Below are 22,226 nucleotides of genomic sequence, written 5' to 3' on the forward strand. Positions count from 1 at the left end.
GTCATTATTTATTTTTAAGACAGAAAGAAAGAATCTTAGCCAGCACCTTGGGGTTTCTGCATCCTTAGAAATCCTTGGGGTCACAAGGAGACTTTTATTTTCACTTACATCTAAAAGGCCTAATTACACCACTTATTTTGAGGAGGATGGATACACTGACCGGCCAAAGTACCATGTTGCTTTGATTTAACATGAAAAAATGGACTACTTCTTACAAAATAAATTTTCTTTGATGCTCAAACTTCCCAAAGAAAGCATCCTATTAGTTTGAAGTATTTCTATTGTCCTGGTCCCCAAACCTTAATTCTATAGGCAAAGACACTGAAGATCTAGTAGGTAAAGCCAGAGGACACACAACAGAAGGTCTTAGATTCAAAACCAAATCTTCTGGCTCCTAAACCAGGAACCTTACCATTTCATCACTCTGTGAAAAAGCTGAGTGTGGTAAGTACGGTGGTTGGCAGCAAGGACTCTGGGGTCAAAATAAACTAGGTGAAGCCCTGTATGTGCTACTTGCTAACCTCTGGGAAGTCTCAGTTCCTTCATCAACATAATGAACAGACCAGTGAACAACCTTTTAGGGTTGTTCTATTTTTTTTTTTTAAGATTTTATTTATTTATTTGATAGAGAGAGATCACAAGTAGGCAGAGAGAGAGAGGGAAACAGGCCCCCTGCTGAGCAGAGAGCCTGATGCGGGACCCGATCCCAGGACCCTGAGGTCATGACCTGAACTGAAGGCAGAGGTTTAACCCACTGAGCCACCCAGGTGCCCCTAGGGTTGTTCTAAAGACTTGATTAGATCTATACTGTTCGGAATGCTTGCACAGTGCCTGGACTATAACATGTGCTGGAAAAATGGTAGCTTACTATTATCCAAAATTTGCTCATGAGTTTCTGAAATGTATTTTGTAAACTTAAGGTGCTACATAATGTTAAAATTCTCTCTCTCTCTCTCTCCATTTTTATATATGTATATGTAATAAGAATAATACAACATATAACACTGTTGGTAGTGGTAGAGCTTACTAAATCATCTTTAGTCTATAGCTAAAAGCACTCTGAAGAAGAGAGCTAGAAAGACGTGGATTAATCATTTTGTAAGTTTTAAATAGTTCACCATGGTGTTTGGTTCATTGCTGCCCAAAAGACCCACTTCAGCCTGGTGTCACACAGGCCAGGACTTTTTGAGGCAACTGTACAGAGAGAAACCATTTTCCCCTCTGGATGGGAACCTGAGAGGATATAAGCCTGGAGCTTCTGGGCCCACAAACAGGACAGCGCCTGTTAAAGATGAAAGCTGAGTCGAGGGAGAGATGCTGCATCCTACCTGCAGGTTTGAGGGCCTGAAGCTAGCAATTCCCGAACTTTTCAATATGTGAGCTCCAAATTCCCTTTTTCATTTTAGCCAGTCTATCTGAGCTTCTATCCCCTAGCAACCAAGATTTCTTGACAAATATATAGTCACCAGTGAAATGAAGCTACCCGCATAGAGCTTAAGATTGACCAACAGAATCCTCAGACCTATACAGCAGACACCTGCACAGGAGTGATTCCATGGGGAGCCAGTAAGTACCCTCTATCTCTGAATATATGCTAGATGGCCAGGGAGAGGGCCTCTGACCTCAGACAGAAAGCGCATGGGGCAGCATCTCCCTGAAGATGTCTCCAAGAAAGCTAAGGCTGAGGGATCAGAGATGGACAGCTGCAGGAGGCCTCCCACCTGCCTGCTCCAAGCCCCATGTTCACCTTCTAGCCTGAACCTGAATTCCCTGCCACCCTCACTCTGGGGCAGAAATAACTTGAGCCAGAAGTTCTGTCTGGTCATGGCTAGGAGGTGCAAGTTCTGGCCACATTTTCATTGTCCCGTTCACACCCCATGTTGTTGTCTCTCTGTCCACAGTAACAGTACCTGGTATTCATGTTCCGGTTTACGTCCACTTGGAATTGGATCAGACGGTCTTTAAGATTTTGGGCTCGCTCACAGAGGTCATAATTTAGGCTCATGGTGTCAAGGCAGAACATGGCCAAAGGCACGGTAATGTGCATGGATGCAATTTCGTTTCTCCGCCTTTTTATGCTACGGATCCTCTGTAGAAAGGAGCACAGTTGGTAGCTTGATTTGCCTTTAGCCTCTGTGCACCTGACCCCAGCACCCCCCCACCCGCCAACCTAGTCCAATGCTGAGCACAACATGTATACTAACAAACACACTGACTATGTCTTGGATTGTGTGCAGCACGTGTCACCAAGATATAAAATATCAAATGATATGTCCTACCACCACAAAATCCTCAATTTCATGGTTTTCTTTCAGGAACGCAGTGATGTTTTGTTCTGCCATGTTATCCAATAAGTCATCATACTTTTTGTAGACATTTAAGTATCTGCCATAATCGAAGAGCATAACATCAGACATGCAAATACGGGTCACCAAGTCAGATTACAAAGAGTGGCAAATGAAGACATAAGATCATAAAAATTAGCCCAAGCCAGGAAAGGGAAACAGAATGTGGCAAAAAGTGTAGTGAACTGGGAATTCAAACCGTTGGCTTCAAATTCCAATTTTGCCACTTCCTAGCTGCATGAACTTAGAAAGATATTTCTCTTTTCCAAAAATCAGTGTCTTTAGTTTTAAGTGAAAATGATGACACCTCGTAGTATTGTTTTAAGGCTTACCTATAATAATGTGCATATAAAGCATCTAGTACGATGCCTGATATATAGTAAATATGTAATAAACATTGGTTCCTATCCCTTCGTTCAGCTCTAAAATTCTATGTCTAAATTTTAAGATGAAAATTTGGAACAAAACTAAAATCTATTGGGTAAAATTAAGTTTTCCTCTCTTAAAAGATCACACAAAAATGGCTGCACAGATTTCTCTCAAATTGGAGGTTGTTTTTGGGATGCTGTGACTTTAAGTTTGAATTAGGGGCGCCTGGCTGGCTTGGTCAGTGGACCATGTGACTCTCGATCTTGTGGTCATGAGTTCAAGCTCCACGCTGGGCATGGAGCCTATTTAAAATAATAAAAATAATAGGAAATAAAATAAAATAATAGTGAAATAAAATAAAGATGGTAATGGAGTAAGCAGAATTAGTTTTGTTGGGCCCAGGAGTTGGCCAATACTTCAGAGAGTCTAAAGCTGAGATAATATGAGGACCAGTCAGTCCAAAACAAACAAACAAAAAAAAACTGTGTGTTAGACTCCAAGAACAGGGCAAACAGCTTTCAGATAGATGTCTCCAAATCAAATTCATAACGACAGAGATTCCAAATTGACTCTATGATTTTCAGACCAGAAGTAGTTCTTAACTGGGGGTGATCTGACCACTCAGGGGACATTTGGCCATGTCTGGGGATGATTTTGGTTGTAATGACCACAGGGGGATCCTGCTGGCTATACCTATACCTATGGGTATAGGTCAGGGATTCTGCTAAACATCCTACCATGGCACAACAGCTCCTCACAGTTCAGAGTTTTCTGGTCTAAAATGTTGACAGAGCCACAGTCAAGAGCCAAGTATTCTGGTTTGACTGGGAGAGCCCAGATTTACACTTGTTGTCCCAAAGCAATTGTTAATAAAGCCCTCTTCATTCTCAAAGTGTCTCCTTTTGGAAGCTGTATTATACGAGCCCCTAAACTAGGGACTGCTCACATGAGCAACTGTGAGACATTTTATAGTACGATGATTAAAGAGCATTCAGATAACTTGTCTTCAATCCCCTTCCTTTAATTCCTAAATCAAAAAACCTCTAAAAACAGAAAGCTGCTTCAAAATTTTATTGGATGGCAAAAGCTGGTCTAAACCAACGTGAGGCTACTTGGGGGAATATTCATATTTTTCACTATAGAAGTATCAACATGTTTCATTAAGGGATGCTTCCTGAGATCCCACTGAGGCTGCATCATTGTATAAAATATAATCATTATGTTACTTTTCTAAAATCCAGAAATTTCTAAAGGCCAAAACCTCTCTGGCCTCATAGCTTTCAGATAATGGAGGTGGACCTGTAAATTGAATTTGAATTCTGGCTCTCCTATTTATTTTCAGTGTAATATTGGGAAAGCTTCCTCATCTGTAAAATGGGGATAAGCAGTAATACTGTTGTAAGCATTGGCTATTATTACTATGAATGTGTTTCTGATGTGTGGGAATAGTGACCATGTATTTGATGACAAGCAAACCAATATGAAAATGGCTAAGTTACAAGTAAACCAACTTACTTGTGGGGGCCAACTTGGTTTTTCTGATACACCTCAAAGGTTTGATCCACAAAATCAGAAACTAGTTTTTCTTCAGTGTTCACAGTTCCAAGAATCAAGTTATAGCCTTTCAGCTCTGGGAACAGGATAGATTCCACCTAAAGAACAGAAACCACCTCTGATTGTCACAGGACATCCACGAGACACAAGAAGGGAATGGCACCAAAATGTAAAACCTTTTGCAGCAGACACATTTTTCGGGACACCAGATACTGTTTCACTCTTTTTCCTCTTGGATAATGCCAGAGCCACCCTCTACTTTCTTCTCCCTGGATTTGGGTTACTCATCTTTTCCTCATCCTTGCAAGTCTCCGGCCCATGAAGAATCACCCTGTGCGTCCAGTTAGGATGTTAGGTTTCCCTGCTTAAGGTTCACATTCTGAACTTTTTCCACTCAGCACAATCATAATTAAATAATGTGTAATGAGCTTCTCTGCGTTTGTCATGGGATTAAATACCATGAAGGCCTGGATCCTATCTCACTTTGTCAGTATTGTGAAGGGTTCAACAAGTGCTTGGCACATAGTAAGTGCTTAATAAACACTATGTGACTGAATGAATATGATAGCGATGCTCCCTGTCCCCTGCCCACATCAGCTTGTCCTAATGAAAAACTACTAGAGACATGAGTTCTAATCCTGATTCTGCCACTATCTAACCATGCAAACTTAGCTAAACTACTTCTCCTCTCTGAACTTCCATTTTCTCATCTGAGGAAAAGGAGAGATACTAGATGCTTCTCAGCTCGGGGGGGAAAAAAAATCCATGGCTTTATGGTCTTGAAGCTAGAACAGTATCTTTTCTGATAATTCAAGTTCTCTAACTTCTTCATGGCATGTGTGTGTCCCTGAGAAATGTTCTCACTTGCATGACTCATGAAGATGGCCTAGTCCCTGCTGGGGATCTGGTGCCCTCCCCTCTAAGAAAGCTAACAGTGATTGGTCCCAGAAAAGACTGTCAGAGAGCTCTACTTGGTGACAGCCATTACATACAGCAGATAGGAATGCACTGATTTAGAAAGGGGGAAAGGCTAATGCAAATAGTCTGTGTTCCTTCTTTGGACAATCCAAAAGTTTTTAAGTCAGTGGAGGAACAACTTCTTGGCTGTGGCCATACTGAAGACAGCAGTTGAAAGCAAAAGGATGATGGATCTGGCCTTGGTCAAGCATACAGATGAAATGGTTTAAAGACACATGACTGGCACATTTAGGCCATGTAAGAGATTACATATGGGCAGCATAAGGGATTGTTTCTTTGGAAGACGTCTTCAGTTGAAAGAGGAAGTAACACCTTTTATTGCCCTTTAAATTGGGCAGTCTGTAAAACTAAGCTGAGATCAGTGGTGTCTTCTCCAGATAATCATGGTTGCGATCTGCAGATCTCCCTGACTCTCCGGTCCCTGACTTCCTGGTCTTGTGGTCATCCTCAGAGCTTACGCCTACACCCTTGCCCAAGTTTGGGATTTCCCTGGCACTTGGAGTGAGAAAATTCTCCCATCAAGAGAGACACTGGCCCAAGGAGACCCTTTCCACAGTAATGTGTGTGTGTGTGTGTGTGTGTGTGTGTGAGAGAGAGAGAGAGAGAGAGAGAGAGAGTATTTCTGATTATGAAAGTAATACGTTAACATGGCTGCTAATGAGGATTTAAAAAATTTTTTTTAGAGATTTTATTTATTTATTGGACAGAGAGAGCAGAAGAGGGCATAAGCAGGGGGAGTAGCAAATTGAGAGGGAAAAGCAGGCTTTGTACTGAGGAGGGAGCCCCATGCAGGATTCAATTCCTGGACCCTGGGAATATGAGCTGAGTTGAAGACAGATGTTTAAGCCATTGAGCCACCCAGGCGCCCCTGATTTAAATTTTCCTTATTGCATTTTTAGTTTTAGAAAACCCTTCCTTATTTCACCCCACCTCATTTTATTTATGCCTCTCATTCCCCTCCTCATTTCAATCAGTATTATAGCATTTATGTTTCTTTTCTTTTTTTTTTTTTTTCTAAGACAACTATTTTCTAATATTTACTTTGGTTTCCTTTAGTATCCTTCTTTTTTTTTTTTTTTTAAAGATTTTATTTATTTATTTGAGAGAGAGACAGTGAGAGCGAGCATGAGCGAGGAGAAGGTCAGAGAGAGAAGCAGACTCCCCGTGGAGCTGGGAGCCTGATGAGGGACTCGATCTTGGGACTCCAGGATCATGACCTGAGCCGAAGGCAGCCGTCCAACCAACTGAGCCACCCAGGCGTCCCCCTTTAGTATCCTTCTCATAAATAGGCTTCTCTTTGCATTTTGAAACAGTTATTTTCAAAGCCTCATGTTAACATTTTTTCCAACTTTCAAAATTTATGTTTAGGGGGCACCTGCCTGCCATGGTTAGTGGCTCCACAGTTAGTGGAGCATGGGACTCCTGATCTCAGGATGAAGTTTGAGCACCACACTGGGTGTGGAGATTACTTAAAAATAAAATCTTAAGAAAATAAAATAAATAAAGGGGTGCCTGGGTGGCTCAGTTGGTTAAGCATCTGACTTCAGGTCTGGTCATGATCTCAGGGTCCTGTGTCAAGGCCTGCATCAGGCTCCCTGCTCAGCATGATGTCTGCTTCTCCCTTTCCCTCTCCCTCTGCCCTTACTCCCACTTGTGCTCTCTCCCTTACTCTCTCTCAAATAAATAAATAAAATCTTAAAAAATTAATTAAATAAAACAAAATTTATATTTAACCATACAAAAGGCAAGTCTGGCAAGGGTTGGGGATACTGTCCACCTGTTGTTGTTCTTAGATCTTATTAGCTATTCAACCTGAGGGGCTATTATTTTAAAGTTATAATACCCAGTTCAGAGATAAAATAGTGTGAGGGGTTTGGGGCAGGAGGCAGTGCTGTGGGCATTCTAGATGGAGAATATTGAGCCTGGGTTGCTTTTCCTCACAGCCTGATAAAGTCCCATTGGCATTCACCGGGGTCTAGTTTTCAACCCCGGTACACACTTTGACCTGTGACTGTTATCTTCTTGCCATGACAATCCACTAAATCTACTACCATCCTTGCTGAGTGTTTGCTGGAGCAGCCACATGAGCCCTGGGCTCTCCTAGCCCAGCTGCTCACAAGCACTGCTAATCAACAGCAGTGAAAGAGAACTTGACTTGTATGTACTTAATCTGTCCCCAAGCCCCACACTTATCCTTCCAAATTACATGGTCCTCTCTTTCATTTCCTTCCTAGGAATATGGATGGGTAGGAGGGTAGCCCACTGTTTCTTCCCCCTCTACACACACAGTTTTCTTGTTAACCAAGCTTGGTTGGGCTTGAGACCCCAAATTTTGAGTTATCTGGTGAAATCAACTGGAGCATTTGGCCTATAGCCCCCAACTCTAATCTTGAGCTCTTAGAATCCTCTAAGTACATGACTGCAAAGAGAAGAGTACTTAAGAGCATCTGAGCATGACACATAATCCCTGGGGAGGGAGATTAGGAGAGGAGAGAGAGAGAAAAAAACACTCCCCAGTTTCCTTCCCCATGCGGGGCTAGACACTGGTCTTGCCACATCAACCACACAGAGGGAAACAGAAGACAGATCACAAAAGAGTCACACTCATGTGGGTGATTCTGCCCAGCTCTAAAAGTCTGCTAAGCGTCTGGAACATGATTAGCAATGCCATCCTGGGAAGGAAACTGGAAGGGGCTTGAACCAGGAAGGTAAGCTTCAATCTTTCCCTTTGATGCCTGTAGTGGTTAAACAAAGAAACAAACACACACATGGAACGTCAAGAACTAAATTAGATATCGTTTTATCAAGGTTCTGGTGGGTTCATGGCATTGTTCCATCATGAATCAACCCAAGTTGGATATGACTTGGGACATATCTGCTCCTTTGAATTTGGATCATGGTGGGCCAGACAGGGGTGTGGGGGGGGGACTCTATTTGGTCACTCTTAATGCTCTTATTAAAAGTACAATTCTTGGGACATCTGGGTGACTCAGTTGGTTAAGTGTCTGACTCTTGATTTTGGCTAAGGTCATGATCTCAGGGTCCTGGGATCAAGGCCCATGTCAGGCTCCAAGCCAATAATGAGTCAATTTGAGATTTTCTCCCTCTCCCTCTGCCCTTCTCCTGCTTGTGTGCACAAGCGTTCTCTCTCTCAAATAAACAAATAAATCTTTAAAAAAAAAAAAAAAAAAAGTAGGAGCACCTGGGTGGCTCAGTTGTTTAAGCATCTGCCTTTAGCTCAGGTCATGATCTCAGGGTCCTGAGATCAAACTCCATGCTGGGCTCCCTGCTCAGCAAGGAGTCTGCTTCTCCCTCTGCACCTCTCCCTGTCATGTACTCACTCTCTCTCTCTCTCTCTCAAATAAATAAAATCTTTTAAAAAATAAAATAAAAAAATAAAAGCACAATTCTCAAATATGTGGACATTTCTTTATGGCCCAAATCTTTATGGGGTTTGAGCTCTTAGAATCTTTAGAAACCAAAGGGGGGCATACTTCCTTTTACTTTGGTATTTATCTCCCAAAGCAAAACTCCCCTAACTGAATACCTTGTGCAAACAGCTGTTTAAAATTTATTTTATTCAATAAGTAAGTAAAAGCAAAACAAATGATTAAGTTGATACTGTTGGGCTGGCAGGAAGGGCTACTAAAGATGGCGAAAGTTCCCGCCACAAGACCTGAGCTCGGACAGGAGAACAAAGGCCCAAGCAGGAATCTGAGACCCTCCGCCCCGGGCTCCTGTGGACCAATGGGATCCCGATGAGCAGGCGGGATATCCAAATAAGGGAAACTTGCCAAAAGACCCCTGAGCTTGCCCCAAGACTCTTAAAAGCCCCCTCCTCCCTGCCTTGGGCGCGACTTCCCCCACTCTGCTTTCCAGAGTTGCGGAACCTCGCCCGAGGGTGCCCACCTCCTCCCTTTCTCGGCTCCCCTTCACCTGGGCCCTGAAACTTCACCGGAGAGAACCTTTAATAAACCTTGCTTTACACCCACTTAGCCTGGTGTTGTGTTTATTTCGTCGGAAAACTTTACAGATACTATACCTTGGGAATCTCCCTAGAGTTCTTAATAATTTCCAAGAAAGAGTTGTGTATTAATTCCCAGCAGTCATCAAAAGATGGATTAAAGACGATAATGGGATCATTGACTTCAAGTTTGATCATGATTAGCTGAGGCATGAAGAACTCCATCTCTTGGTAAGGCTCCTCAAAATCATTCCCAGCCTTTAGGAGACAAAAGATATGGTGGCTGTCACAAGGTAAGGAGTGAATTTTACGCATTCACAGTACAAAACAAACACCAGAAAAGGAAATGCAGAGTCTCACACACTATTCATGTTCAAATAAGGGCTAAGTATGGCATAGCCCATACTTAGTTCACCTACTGCCCTGAGTTCACCTACTGCCCTTTCCCAAAGCTTTTATTCGGAATGCTTACTTTGCTTAGAAATTCCTGCATTAGTATTTCCAAATTCTTCCTATCCTTCAAAATTCAGCTCAAAATCCCCTCCCTGGGGAAGCCTCCCTGTTCTTCAGCAAGATACAATCTCTTTCACTTCTTAACTTCTAAATTTCCACTTCCTTCATGGGACTTTCTCTTTCTCTCTTGCAGAGATTTTATATATATATATATATGTGTGTATGTGTGTGTGTGTGTGTGTGTGTGCGTGTGTGTGTATATACACATTTTATCTTCTCTACTCTAACCTTGAGGGCAGGATCCATGTCTGAACACTGTACTTCCCTCAAAATATATGAGGCAGCATTTAGCCCATAGTTGGTACTCAATAAAAATTTGTTGACAGAATCCAAAAGTATAAATAGTTATCTGAATGCCTCAAATGGAGCTTGCTAATGAGTGAATAGTCTATTTTACATACTCAAAATGTCTGCCTTCCTACAACAGAAATATTGGCAGGGAGAGATCTAGAATTCCCTCTCAGGCTATTAATATAAGTTACCGCTCATCAACCACGCTGCCTAAAGAAACTGTTCATAGTGCAGCTTGCAAAATACTTGTCTAAGCCAATGATGTTAGACATTTCCAGATCTGTTTAAGGATGACTGATAAACATTTGCTGAATAGCTATCATGAATCAAATACCCATAAATCTCCCCTTCTTTCAGACATACAAAGATTTTACGTTTCCCTTTGTGTGGAATTTTAGAGTGGGATTTGTTCCCACATCTCAGTCTCTTCTGCTTAGCAAAGTAGATGATTACAGTGACATCTATAGATGGGTTCTTGTCAGACAGCTAACATCACAGTCTAAATTCAGCAGCATTGGTGTCTACATTTTTTTGAGCATAAGGTCAGTTGTTCATCTTGACTTCATTTGGAAAAATACTTAGAATTTAACCTTTTGTAACCAGGCAATTTTACATTTTTATTACTGTTTTTTAAAGGTAAAATGTGCACGTGGTATAAAATCCAAATGAATCTTCCTTAATCCTCAGGCTATCTAAGTTTAGGTGTTGCTATGATGTTTTGAAAACCAGGACACGGTGCTTTTAGCTTTTATTTTGACTTCACTGAAGGAGTTTCATGAAGAAAGTTACTAATTAGGTCAACAAAGCCTTTTGTTATCAGAGATGCCCCTTTCAAAGATCAAAGAACAAAAAGTCAACATCTGCAACAATACACATAACATTCCCTAAATATCAAGCCAAAGATTTATAATAAAACTTTTTCAACTCCTTCCTTTAACAGAGAGGATCAAAAAGTGAACTATTGGGCGCCTGGGTGGCTCAGTGGGTTAGGCCGCTGCCTTCGGCTCAGGTCATGATCTCAGGGTCCTGGGATCGAGTTCCGCATCGGGCTCTCTGCTCAGCAGGGAGCCTGCTTCCCTTCCTCTCTCTCTCTGCCTGCCTCTCCATCTACTTGTGATTTCTCTCTGTCAAATAAATAAATAAAATCTTAAAAAAAAAAAAAAAAGTGAACTATTTCCCTCCTATAAGGGGTATGAATTCCATTTTACTCAATCTTTCCTTAAATAATTTTAACAATTTCTCCACTTCCGGAGAACTTGGCCAATTTAGTAGTAATTATCTCAGGAAAGATTTCTGTGATTCACAGAAATCATTTTCATGAGCTGATAATGATCCGATGTGTGTGGCAATCAAGAAATTTTTTACTTTTTGTCCTTCCCTCACAGCTGAGAACCTACGTGATGGAATTCTGATTGTCTCAGTTGTTTCCCCGCAAAAGGGCCTACTCCTGATCCCCTACATACCTTGTGTATCATGAAAAAGGAGACCAGGTCCTCGAGAGACTTAATGACCAAGTCCCTCAGCTGGAGTGACATGAAGGAAGCAACAGAAGCAAAATATTCCTCAATGTTATGAGAGGAGTCATAGTCACTTTTGGGAGCAAAATGGACCCAGTGCTCCTTCTGTGAGATGAAAAGCTGGGCACAGGTTGGGATCCACCTGTAAAGACAGGAGGGTACCCAAGTTACAAGCTCTTCTGAGCTCAGAGAAGTCTGATCAGACAGTCCCCACACTCTGTGACTGGGCAGATGGCTCACTTCCCAACTATGCATCGTTCCAAATCGGTATTTTCATATCCCTGGCCATCTAACCTGCCAACATCCCTTTCCAGAGAAGAAAGTAGTAAGATCTGAATTGAGAGACTACTCTTCCAGTGGCAATGCCCAAATATACAAGCAATGCTGGTGGTGTGTCCTCCTCCAAAAGTCTCTAATTTCTTCACTATAATCAGAGATTGTGGTGAAGGGGCATAAGGAACTGGAATGTTCCATGCAACTTCTCTCTCCAGCAAATGCCTGGCCTCTGTTCAGATTTTATAGGGGTAAAGAGAGAAAGAGGAGAAAAAGAAGAAAACCTAAGAAGAGAAACTCCAGTATGACAGCAGCTTCTGCTCAGAAGTTGGGACTAGAAATAAGAAAAGCAAAAGAAGAAATGGACACCTTGTTCTTTCTTCTTACCTCCCCCAGTTTCTAATTCTCAGTGGGAACCACTGGCCTTTTCATCCTATCCCATCTTCTCTCTGATTGCTAGAAAAGCACTCCTCTAATAACCAGAAAAGTACTAGCAGCAGCCATAGTTGTAAAGACAGTAACTAGGCTATTTATCAAACAGCTACTATGTGCCAACAGTTGCATATACATTGTCTCTGATAATAAAAACCCTGCGGTAGGTATTACTGCCATCATTTTGCATAAAGGTGATTTCTCTGGCTCTGGACACAGTCTTTCATGCATTTGCAAAAGAAAAAGGAATTGTCACCTCCCTAACCCCCAAACTTTGTAGTTGTTTATCTGGGCCACCTGAACACAGGTCATTCAAATGCATTGTTGTGTAACCTAGCAAGTCCTAATGGACTTCAGAGGAAGGGAAGAGAAGTGGTACCCCCAACAGAGAAGAGTAATGAGAATTTCAGAAAGGCAGAGGGAGACCAGGAGTGAGGGTTGAAGAAGAGTGGACATGGGGAGTCACAAAGACCGGCAGGGAACTAGTTTTCTCTCCACAGAGTTTATGATACTGTGATGCAGTCCCATTCTGGGGCCAGATACTGACTTGTTGAGAAGAATTTGGCGCGCTTCCATGCAGTGTTTCTGGATCACATCCTGATATTCATGAGGCTGCAGAGGCAGTTTTCCTGCCAGTATTTCTGCTGTTCGAACAAACCTGAGGTCTCTAAATCTGCCAAAAGAGAGGGAGAAACGTCCTGGGCTGAGAAGACACTTAAAAATGAATTTCGTAGGTTAAGTTCAAAGGGCATATATCTTTATTTTTTTCAAGGAGAGTAACACTAATTATAACTGAGAAATCTGAAAGTCTGAGGAGGGAGGAGAAAGTCCAGAGGAACCTTGCGAAGGGTAGATAGATGAGCCAACTCAGCTGGTGTTTGCTGAGCCTTCCTGTGTGTTCTGCTCTGGGTAACCTATCTGGGGACTGCTTTGGAACCAACCTGGAATTTGCCTGGCTGGGAACTGGAATATCAAATGGACTAATCAACGTTCTTTAACAGTGAGGACGGAGAAGATAGGTCAATAGAAGCAACACCTTCATGATCAAGGGGGGTTTCTCTAATCTTCAGTGTGGTCCCAGGTGAGCTACTCAAGCAACTTGGAGGACTGCTTTGGTCTAAACAAACACAAACCCCCCTAAAGACCTACCCTTGATTGGCAGGTTCACCAAGACACACACATTATCCCTTGACACAGCACCTTACACAATGCAGGCACACAATAGGTATCTGCGGAATGAACACATGAAACTCCCTGCACCTTCTCTTATGAGGCTCTTCTATTTTTTTCAGATCAATGGATGTGTTGTCCTTTACCATGTTCCCAGAGGTGTCTTTCAGCTCAGAGGGCCACATACCTCTTCCTGACATCTATTCCATCCATTTATAAATCACTCTTTTAAATCATCACTGTCTTTCACTTCCCCAGTTAGATCTTTGTTCACTCCCTCAACTCATCTCATTTCTTGCTTCTCATTTTCATCATCCACTGGAATGACCTCTTGGGCACTTTTCCTCATCCTTCCTAAATCCCACAGCCTATATTTCTATTCCTTCTTGGTGGAGGTGGTGAACGTGGTCCCCATCTTGTCTGGCCAGCCACAAAGCATTGTTAGGGAAGGAAGGAGAGAACTTGAGAGCTCCCTCACCACACATTTGATATCCAAACCAAGTATGGCCCTTGTTACCATGTGGTAATTATGTTACTTATCTTGAATTCAATCCTTAACGAACATCCTACAGTGGCTCTTCAGACCACAACTCTCATTCTGGCCCCCAAGCCCCTTACCTTTCACTGGTCACTAGGTGACTTCTTAGAATTTTTTAAATTAAATCATGCAGGTCACAGAGAAAAGCTGTCTGTATCATTTCCTTAACAAATCTTTCTCATTTTTTTTTTTTTGTTGTTGTTGTTCAACTGACAAAAATCTTCTAAATGATTTTGGTTCACTTTCACTTTTTTGCCTGTATAATCTTTAGGGAACCCCTAAAAGCAAGTAGTAAGGATCCTTTCTTCTCAGAAGCTATAGATTCAATAATTTGCCATCTTTACTACATGACAAATTAAATGCAGCTGTACATCTCCTTGGCAGTGAGTATCTGGCAAATTTTACCATCCCTAAGACTCATCTTTTTTTGTTAATTTCCAGGTTATTTTTTGAGGTCATAAACATGCTTATAGTTAAAGCAGTACCTTCATTTATTGAACAATTACTATATGCCAAAGCTGTTCTAAACAACTCATCAAACAAAACACATGAGGTGTGTATTATTATTATTCCCATTTTACATATAAATAGATGGTGGCTTAGAGAGATTAGCTTCCCCCAAATCACACCATCTGTTACTGACAAAGCAAGAACCAGAACCTATGCAGTGTAGTTTGGGAGCCCATTCTATAAATTGTTACCTTAAACACTTCTGCCTCATTAGAAAGTGAATTTTTTTTTTCAGTGCCCTGACACCTCCAATCACTTAGAAAACTAAATTCAGTCCAAAGAAGGGAATGTGCTTATTTCTTACCATTGGTGGGCTCCATGCCAGCTTGACCTCCCCCTCAATTGTCTTTGGAAATATAGGGACAGCTAAGAATGTGATAAACAAGTGAGTTCTCCAAGTAACAGGTCTCCCTTAAGACTAAACACATTCGAAGCTACAGAGATGTCCCAAAATAAAATATCTGAGTTACCGGTAAGGTCAATCAAAATTAAGTAAGCATATTTGCCTCCAGTTTTTCTAATAAAAACTCAGATGGTGGCAACTCATCATGTCATCAGCCTGACCTTTCAGTGAACTCTGGTGGCCTCATTCTCCCACCAGGATTTACACCTCCCTTAACGGACCCCCACCCCCACCCAAGACAGTCTTTCTCTGCAGCTGATGAATGGATAAACTAAACATGGGGCAGCCATGCAGTGGGGTAATATTCAGCTGAAGAATGGAATGAAATACTGATACATCATTCAATGTCAGATGAACCTGGAAAACATGTGCTAAGTAAAAAGCAGCCAGACACGAAAGATCACATATTGTGTGATTCCATTTATAAGAAGTGTCTGGAATAGGTTAAATCTGTAGAGACAGAAAACAGATTAATGTTTGCCAGGGAAGGAAGAAGGGTTGGGAATGGGGGACTGCTAATGGATACTGCATTTCTTTTTGGGATGATGAAAATATTTTTGAAGGACAGAGTGGTCAGAGTTGGACAAATATGGGAGTGCACTAAAAACAATGGTCCTGTGCACTTCAGAAGGGCAAATTTTATGGTGTGTGGATTATATCTCAATTTAGAAAAAGTGAAGGAGGGAAAAAAGCGGCTCCTATATTCTCTGAACTCCTTCACTTGCTGTGGCCAATTTAGTCATTGATGAACATAACCAAGACCCCTGCTTGCCATCCCTGGGCTGGCACTGAGTTACCTAAGGAATAAGACCCAATCCTCCATATGTCTTGGAAGCTAGAGAGAGTCAAACTGGCACACACACGATTGTAATTCAGTGCGATACATGTCCTCATGGAGGTAATGGCTCATTCACACTTAATGGGTACTTACAGTTTGCTGGGCACTGTTCTAAGTACTTAGAATGCATTAAGTTTTTTATTTATTTTTATTTATTTTAAGTTTTTATTCCTCCTACCAACCCTATGAAGCAGGAACTCTTATTATCCCAAATTTAGGGGTAAAGAAAGCAAGACACAGACAGATGATGTAACACCCCAATGTTACCTAGGAAGCAGCTGGGCTAAGATCTGGCCCCAAGCAGGCTGGCTCCAAGACTGCTACTTCACCAGTACACGCCAGGGCTTAGCGACGTCGGGGTGTCACAGGAACACAAAGCAGGGTCACTTCACTGCGTGGAGAGCTGTCACTTAGAGTTTCCACGCACTTTGGGTCTAGGATGTTCGCCATTTCCCTTCAAGGGGAAGGCTACCCCCACTGTGCCCAGCTTAAGATACTGTCTTTGTGGGCAAACAATCAAGAAGGGCAAGAAAAGGGAGGGGACGAATGTCTTACTCTTTAAACCACAGTTCTTTCAGGCTGAGCATCATGGGGTTCACCGTGTGCAGATGCTCCTCGTTCCACTTCTTGGCATTCCTGTAGACGTGGTGCCAGGGCACAGGGGCCCGGATCACTCTTTGAGGAAACATGCGGGGAATGTTCTTGATGAAGAGTCTTTTTCTCTCTGTTGGGTCCATGAGGATGTAATCAACTATAGAACCAACAGAGCAAACACTTTGTTAGTAAGTAGGGACCTTGAACACCCCATGCTCTAAGCTGCAGCGTGGAATGTAAATGAGCCTCTGACCATTCACACTGATAATATCCATTATGTTGATAATCCCTTGGGCATAACCAAATTGGGGAAGCGCCACTCTGTTGGTTTGTTTTCTTTCTGAAGATGTTTCGGGGGGAAGGAGGCGTGAAACTTCACAGTCTGAGGCTTAGAAACCGGGGTTGAGCTCTATTTGGATATCTAGCATCATGTATGACAATGAACTAGTATTTGCTGATGCCTCATTAATCATTAATTGACTTCTCACACCTAAGCAGTCACACAAAAAATTCAATGCAACAGATGACACCAGATACTTAGAAATGGAAATTTAGGGGTGCCTTGGGTGGCACAGTCCAGTTAAACATCCGACTCTTGGTTTCAGCTCAGGTCTGACCCCGGGGTGGTGGGATCAAGCCCTGTGTTGGGCTCTGTGCTAAGCAAGAAGTCTGCTCAGGGGGTTTCTCTCTCCTTCTTCCTCTGCCCCTCCCTCCCGCATTCACGATCACTCTTTCTACCCCTCCCTCTCTAAAATGAATAACCTTAAAAAAAAAAGGAAACTTAGAGACCAACTATTTCACACACTAAGGAAAGAAAGATGAGAAAAGCTTCACAGAGGGAGTGACATTTGAGCTGGACTGGGAAGAATGAGAAGGAATTTGGAGATAGGATAAGAAGGGAAGAGCACAGGAGTCAAGAGAAACAGCATGTAATGAAGTGCAGTTCTAGGACTTCTGTAAAACATGCTCAAGGTGCTGGGAGTTATTTGGGGGCAGAAATATCAGACAAAAGTGGTAGAGTTCAAGGTGATAAGATTGCAGAAGTAGGCTAAAGCTGGAATTTGAAGGACTATCCATGTTTATCCGTATGAGTTTGGTTCTATCCTAGTGTAGACAAGAGGCCATTGCACTGACAGCATTAGGAAGTTAATTAGGAAATCTAAAATAACTAGGCTGCCTGGTATAGACAGCTGCTGTCCAGATAAAATAGGAAGGCGAGGAACTCATATGATCACCACACGTCTTTAATATATTTCTCACATTCCTCACCATCTTTAAATATTTCCCAGTGACCTCCTGCGTGTACAAGATGCAGCTTGAAGGATGAAGGGGAGCTAGGATCAGTAACATGTCCTTCACCATCAGAGAACTGACAGTCTGATAAGGGAGCCAAGACCCGCAAGAAACGAAAAGACAATACCAGTGTTACATAATAGAAGAGAAATAATGGCCCAGGAGATATTCGAAAGCAGGGTGAGTTGAAAGCAGAGACAGGAAGTCCTGTGCATGCAGAGCGATGGAGGGACCCCTGAGGGCTGCAGAGAGAGAAAAGTACTTAAGAGGCAGGTCTTGAGCTAGATCTTAAAACTCGAGTAGATCCTTGTTATTCCTAGTGCTACCCCGGGGTGAGCAGTATCCACAGATCCTGGGAGCTTGTTAGAAATGCAGGCTCTCAGGCCCTACCCCAGATCTGTCTCATCAGAATCGCAAGATCCCCAAGTTATGTGGATGCACATCAAAGGGCAGGAAGTGCTGGTGTTGACCTGAATGATATGGGGGAAATCATCTGAAGAAAAAGGATATTTTTGGCATTTTCAGAGGAACCAGGGTGGACTGATGGTGAGAGAAAGATGGTGTCCTCCGCAAAGGAGCCCCTTGCCCCATTTACCCCCAGGCTTACCAATGCTTTTCATGAGGCTACTGTAGTAGTCATTTTCCTTCTCCTTCACTAGGCTGATCATCAGGGGCTCCAGCGAGGGACTTGTCAGCAGTGTGTTAGGAATCAGCTTTGAAATCTGATGCATCACTTCATCCTCCTCGGGGGCAATCATGTCTTTTCGGATGCCATTGGTCACATAGTAATAGTACCTCTTCCATAAACAAACCACCGGAAATACAATGACTGTGATTGGTTAACGGTGCCCACCTGCCCACACCTGTCAGCCTCCAAGGGGCCCGTTCACACAGCACCTATCCTCACCCTTCGCTCGCTGATGTTGGACTTTCTGGGCCCATTGCCACACACTCACTGCAGTGTGATGGTGGGCAAGTTTCTCCTTGACTCTGGAGTATTCAAACAGAGCCAGAGATTTCGGTGGGGTATAAGGATGGACTTGCCAAATGCTATGCAGGTAGAACAGTGGAATGAGTACTAGGCCAGGACTGAGGGAACCTATCTGGTGAACTTTAAGAAGATGATTAACAAGCTCTCAAATGGACCCAGTGATTCACCCTCTTCAACAACAACAGTGCCCTACAAAGCACTTTGATCCTGTGGCTTAAAGCTGCCAGTGAGGGAAAACTCCCCAAAGTCCAAGTGAGATTTACGGTACTTCTAATCTGCCTGTGGGTTTCTGAGTTTAGAAAAGCAACACAAATGCACAAACTGAACAGAAATGGCCAGTGTGACCTGGTGACTTCAGGAAGTTTTGTTTGTTTAGGGCACTAGGCTGCTGGATGGCTGATAAGCTCTAGAAACCAAAACTTTAAGACGGATGAGAAGCACAAAGTGTAGGAAATTAGGTCTGACCTTTAGTGACTACTGTCTGTGGTCAGAGGAGGCTGAGCTCACCTTGCTCCGATCTTAAATAGAAGCTCCTTAGAGAGAAGAAACTTCCAAACTTCCCTCATTGTAAGAACCGTGTGGGGTGGGGAGAGAGGCTCTTATTAAAATGCAGATTCATGGGACCCCCTTAATCAGTTCGGGATTTTTCAACAAGCACCCCAGGTGATTCTTATCTTCAGCCAAGTGCAAGAAATGCTGTCGCAGAGACTTTACTGTCAGTCAGAGCTGGTCTTAATTCTAGTTATGCCTCTCATCAACTGTGTAACCTTCGTCAAGTTGCTTAATCAGACCTCACCCCAATTTCCACACCTGGACAACAGGAATCATCATAGTACCCAGGTCTCGAATGGGGTCCAGCATCTAGAGGGTTTAGTGTGGAATCTTACCAGTAGCACATACTCAGTTGCTATGATTTTTATTATAAATTGGTTTATTATACATACTATAAACTCATAAGGTATTGGCTCTAAAGTTTTGTTCCTCTTCTTTTAAAATAGGTTGGGAACTCAAAAGTCTATCTAGAACCAAGCAGGTAGTTAACTGTTGAAAGTTGGCTGGACATAAGAAAATAATACAGAATACTAGAGATACACATAAACTGGAAAATGTACTTTTCATCTAAAGGAAGTAGCTACTACAAAGCTTCAAATATATTAATTTTTTCCAAAGAGGTTAGAAATCCAGCTTATGTGAGATTTCTCTCATTTTCAAAACACATCTATAGGCCAAATTCAGCCCACGGTAGAACTGCCATATAAAATATAGGCTGAAGTGAGCTATACTTATACATTTAGTACTTTGGTATAATTTTTAAAATTACTCATTGTGTAAGTAAAATTCCAATTTAACTAGGCGCCCTGTTTTTTGTTTTGTTTTTCAAAATATGGCAACCCTAGCTTATGGGCCAGCATTTTGCAACATAAGTTCTAAGAGACCCAAAGGTTTCTAAGACTTACTAAAATCACACACACACACACACACACACCACTCCTGTTATTCAGTAGTCTGTTATGGGGTCTTGACTTTGGTATTTTTAAAACATTCTGCTTTAAAATCATTCTGGGTGATTCTGCTATTCTCCCCGAGTTTTGAATCACTGAGATGCCAAGAATCATACTCAGCGAACTGAGAGAAAGGAAGCAACAAGAATGTACCTCTAAGTCTGAATCAGATGGCTGGGTTTCTTTACTTTCTTTTTCCATTTCCCGCTGTAACATCACACTAATCTGTTCTTCTGGACTCATTGGCCTGCTTCCTGGAAGGGCTGAAGATGTCACCACCTTCTTCTTTGTGGGTGATGAGTTTGAGATATTGAAGGCCAGCTTGGTCCTGAAAAGTAGACACAGCTCAGCCCTTGCTTCTCCGCTCTGTGTTGGGTCTACTGTCTTCAAGCTGCTAAGAGTTGTTCTGCAGTGGAAGCCCTTCTCCTCTGTGTCATCTACTAGCATGGGTCCCTCACTGACAACCTCTAACCATGGAACACCCACAGGGATGCTAGCATTGGTTTTACTTGTTGGTTAATTTAGTTTTATTCAGAGCCTTAAAGAATTGGGTTAAGAGCACTATGAGAAAAAAAATGTGTTACCTGGAATCTGAGAATGCTCTGAAATCAAGATACATAGCAGGGTTTCTTTTCTTTCTTTTTTTTTTTTTAAAGATTTTATTTATTTGAAAGAGAGAGATCACAAGTAGGCAGAGAGCTAGGCAGAGAGAGAGAGAGGAGGAAGCAGGCTCCCCGCCGAGCAGAGAGCCTGATGCGGGACTTGATCCCAGGACCCTGAGATCATGACCTGAGCCAAAGGCAGCGGCTCAACCCACTGAGCCACCCAGGCGCGCCCCCATAGCAGGGTTTCAATGAGACTACAGGCTTCTGTAGTTCAGCTTGGTGTCCTGCAAACCCCAAAACCCACAGGGACACTTACCTGGTGGAATCCTCTTTGCCTCTAGAGGAGAACTTTCTTTTCTTCTTGTTGGGTTCTGAAGAGTAGTTAGCTGCTAGAACAGTGGAGAAGAAATACATCAGGGATGGCTAGTAGCCTTGGGCCCACCTTTGCCCATAGGGACAGGACTCTCAGGACAGTCCCAGAGCATATTAAGGGGAGTAGACTTGGTGCAGTGGGATGAGGCCAGAGATGGGCTACCTGGCCCCACATGCACCACTAAACACCTGTGTGACTCTGAAGAAGTAATTTCAACATTCCAGGCCTCGGCTTCCCCCACTGTGAAATGGGGACACACATAACTTCCATTCATGTATACAACTGACAAGTATTAAGAACTGCCTACTTGGGGTGCCTGGGTGGCTCAGTGGGTTAACACCTCTGCCTTTGGTTCAGGTCATGATCCCAGGGTCTTGGGAATGACCCCCTCAGCAGAGAGCCTGCTTCCCCTTCTGTCTCCGTCCGCCTCTCTGCCTACTTGTGATCTCTGTCTGTCAGAAAAACAAATAAAAATCTTAAAAAAAGAGAGAGAGAGAGAGAAAACTGTCCACTTGATTCACTCACTAATCCTGTATGCCCTGTTTTCTAAACATTGGAAATTACTCCTTAATGTTTTTCTTTAAATAGGTGCAGACTTTCAAACTTAGTATATTTAAAGGAAATACCATATGATTATTACAAATAAAAAAACCAGTATCATTTGCAATAAATACAAGGTAACTACAAACAAATTTGGTAAATGATATAAAACTATATTAGTAAACTTTAACTAGATACTGTCACTTGCTTAAGTCTCTAGCCTAAACAAATTAACAAGTAACATAGAAATGTTAGACAGTATTAAATCGACATTTTGACAGAATCAGAGAGAACTGAAGACCTCTAATCTAGATGTATTCTGAGTTCATACTTTGAGCTCCTCAACTGACTCCAAATACAACAATAATAGACTCTTTAAAAATTAAAAAAAAATTACAATATTCAACAAGATGCTTCCTCTGTGGACCAGAACTATACAGAGGATGAAGTAAAAGTTATAAATTTGGCTTCTGTGTCCAAGAGCAGAGAGGAGTTTAGGTATTTTATACTTGGGGGAGTCAGAGAATCCAAAAACACTCCATGATGTAGGAGACTGGTGCTAGGCTCACAGCATAAAGCCAGGACTGAAGCAAGACTGCCCTACCCACGAAGACACAGCAACACTGCCATACA

At 42.4% G+C, this 22,226-nt stretch overlaps 1 protein-coding gene across 1 annotated transcript in view; it reads right to left on the reverse strand.

Annotated features, from left to right (window-relative positions):
* The window catches only part of DNAH3 (dynein axonemal heavy chain 3), a gene marked incomplete at its 5' end in the record, with an annotated part of 176,584 nt that overhangs the window by 135,435 nt on the left and 18,923 nt on the right, over nucleotides 1-22,226 (reverse strand). The window contains 10 exons of the mRNA XM_044232901.1: nucleotides 1,911-2,089; nucleotides 2,280-2,385; nucleotides 4,230-4,366; nucleotides 9,289-9,468; nucleotides 11,478-11,673; nucleotides 12,784-12,909; nucleotides 16,251-16,446; nucleotides 18,190-18,379; nucleotides 20,229-20,403; nucleotides 20,997-21,066. Of these exons, the coding sequence (XP_044088836.1) occupies nucleotides 1,911-2,089; nucleotides 2,280-2,385; nucleotides 4,230-4,366; nucleotides 9,289-9,468; nucleotides 11,478-11,673; nucleotides 12,784-12,909; nucleotides 16,251-16,446; nucleotides 18,190-18,379; nucleotides 20,229-20,403; nucleotides 20,997-21,066 (1,555 nt within the window). The remainder of the gene's footprint in view (nucleotides 1-1,910; nucleotides 2,090-2,279; nucleotides 2,386-4,229; nucleotides 4,367-9,288; nucleotides 9,469-11,477; nucleotides 11,674-12,783; nucleotides 12,910-16,250; nucleotides 16,447-18,189; nucleotides 18,380-20,228; nucleotides 20,404-20,996; nucleotides 21,067-22,226) is intronic.

Source organism: Neovison vison, chromosome 14 (assembly GCF_020171115.1).
Source record: "Neovison vison isolate M4711 chromosome 14, ASM_NN_V1, whole genome shotgun sequence".
In the NCBI taxonomy this organism is placed as follows: domain Eukaryota; kingdom Metazoa; phylum Chordata; class Mammalia; order Carnivora; family Mustelidae; genus Neogale; species Neogale vison.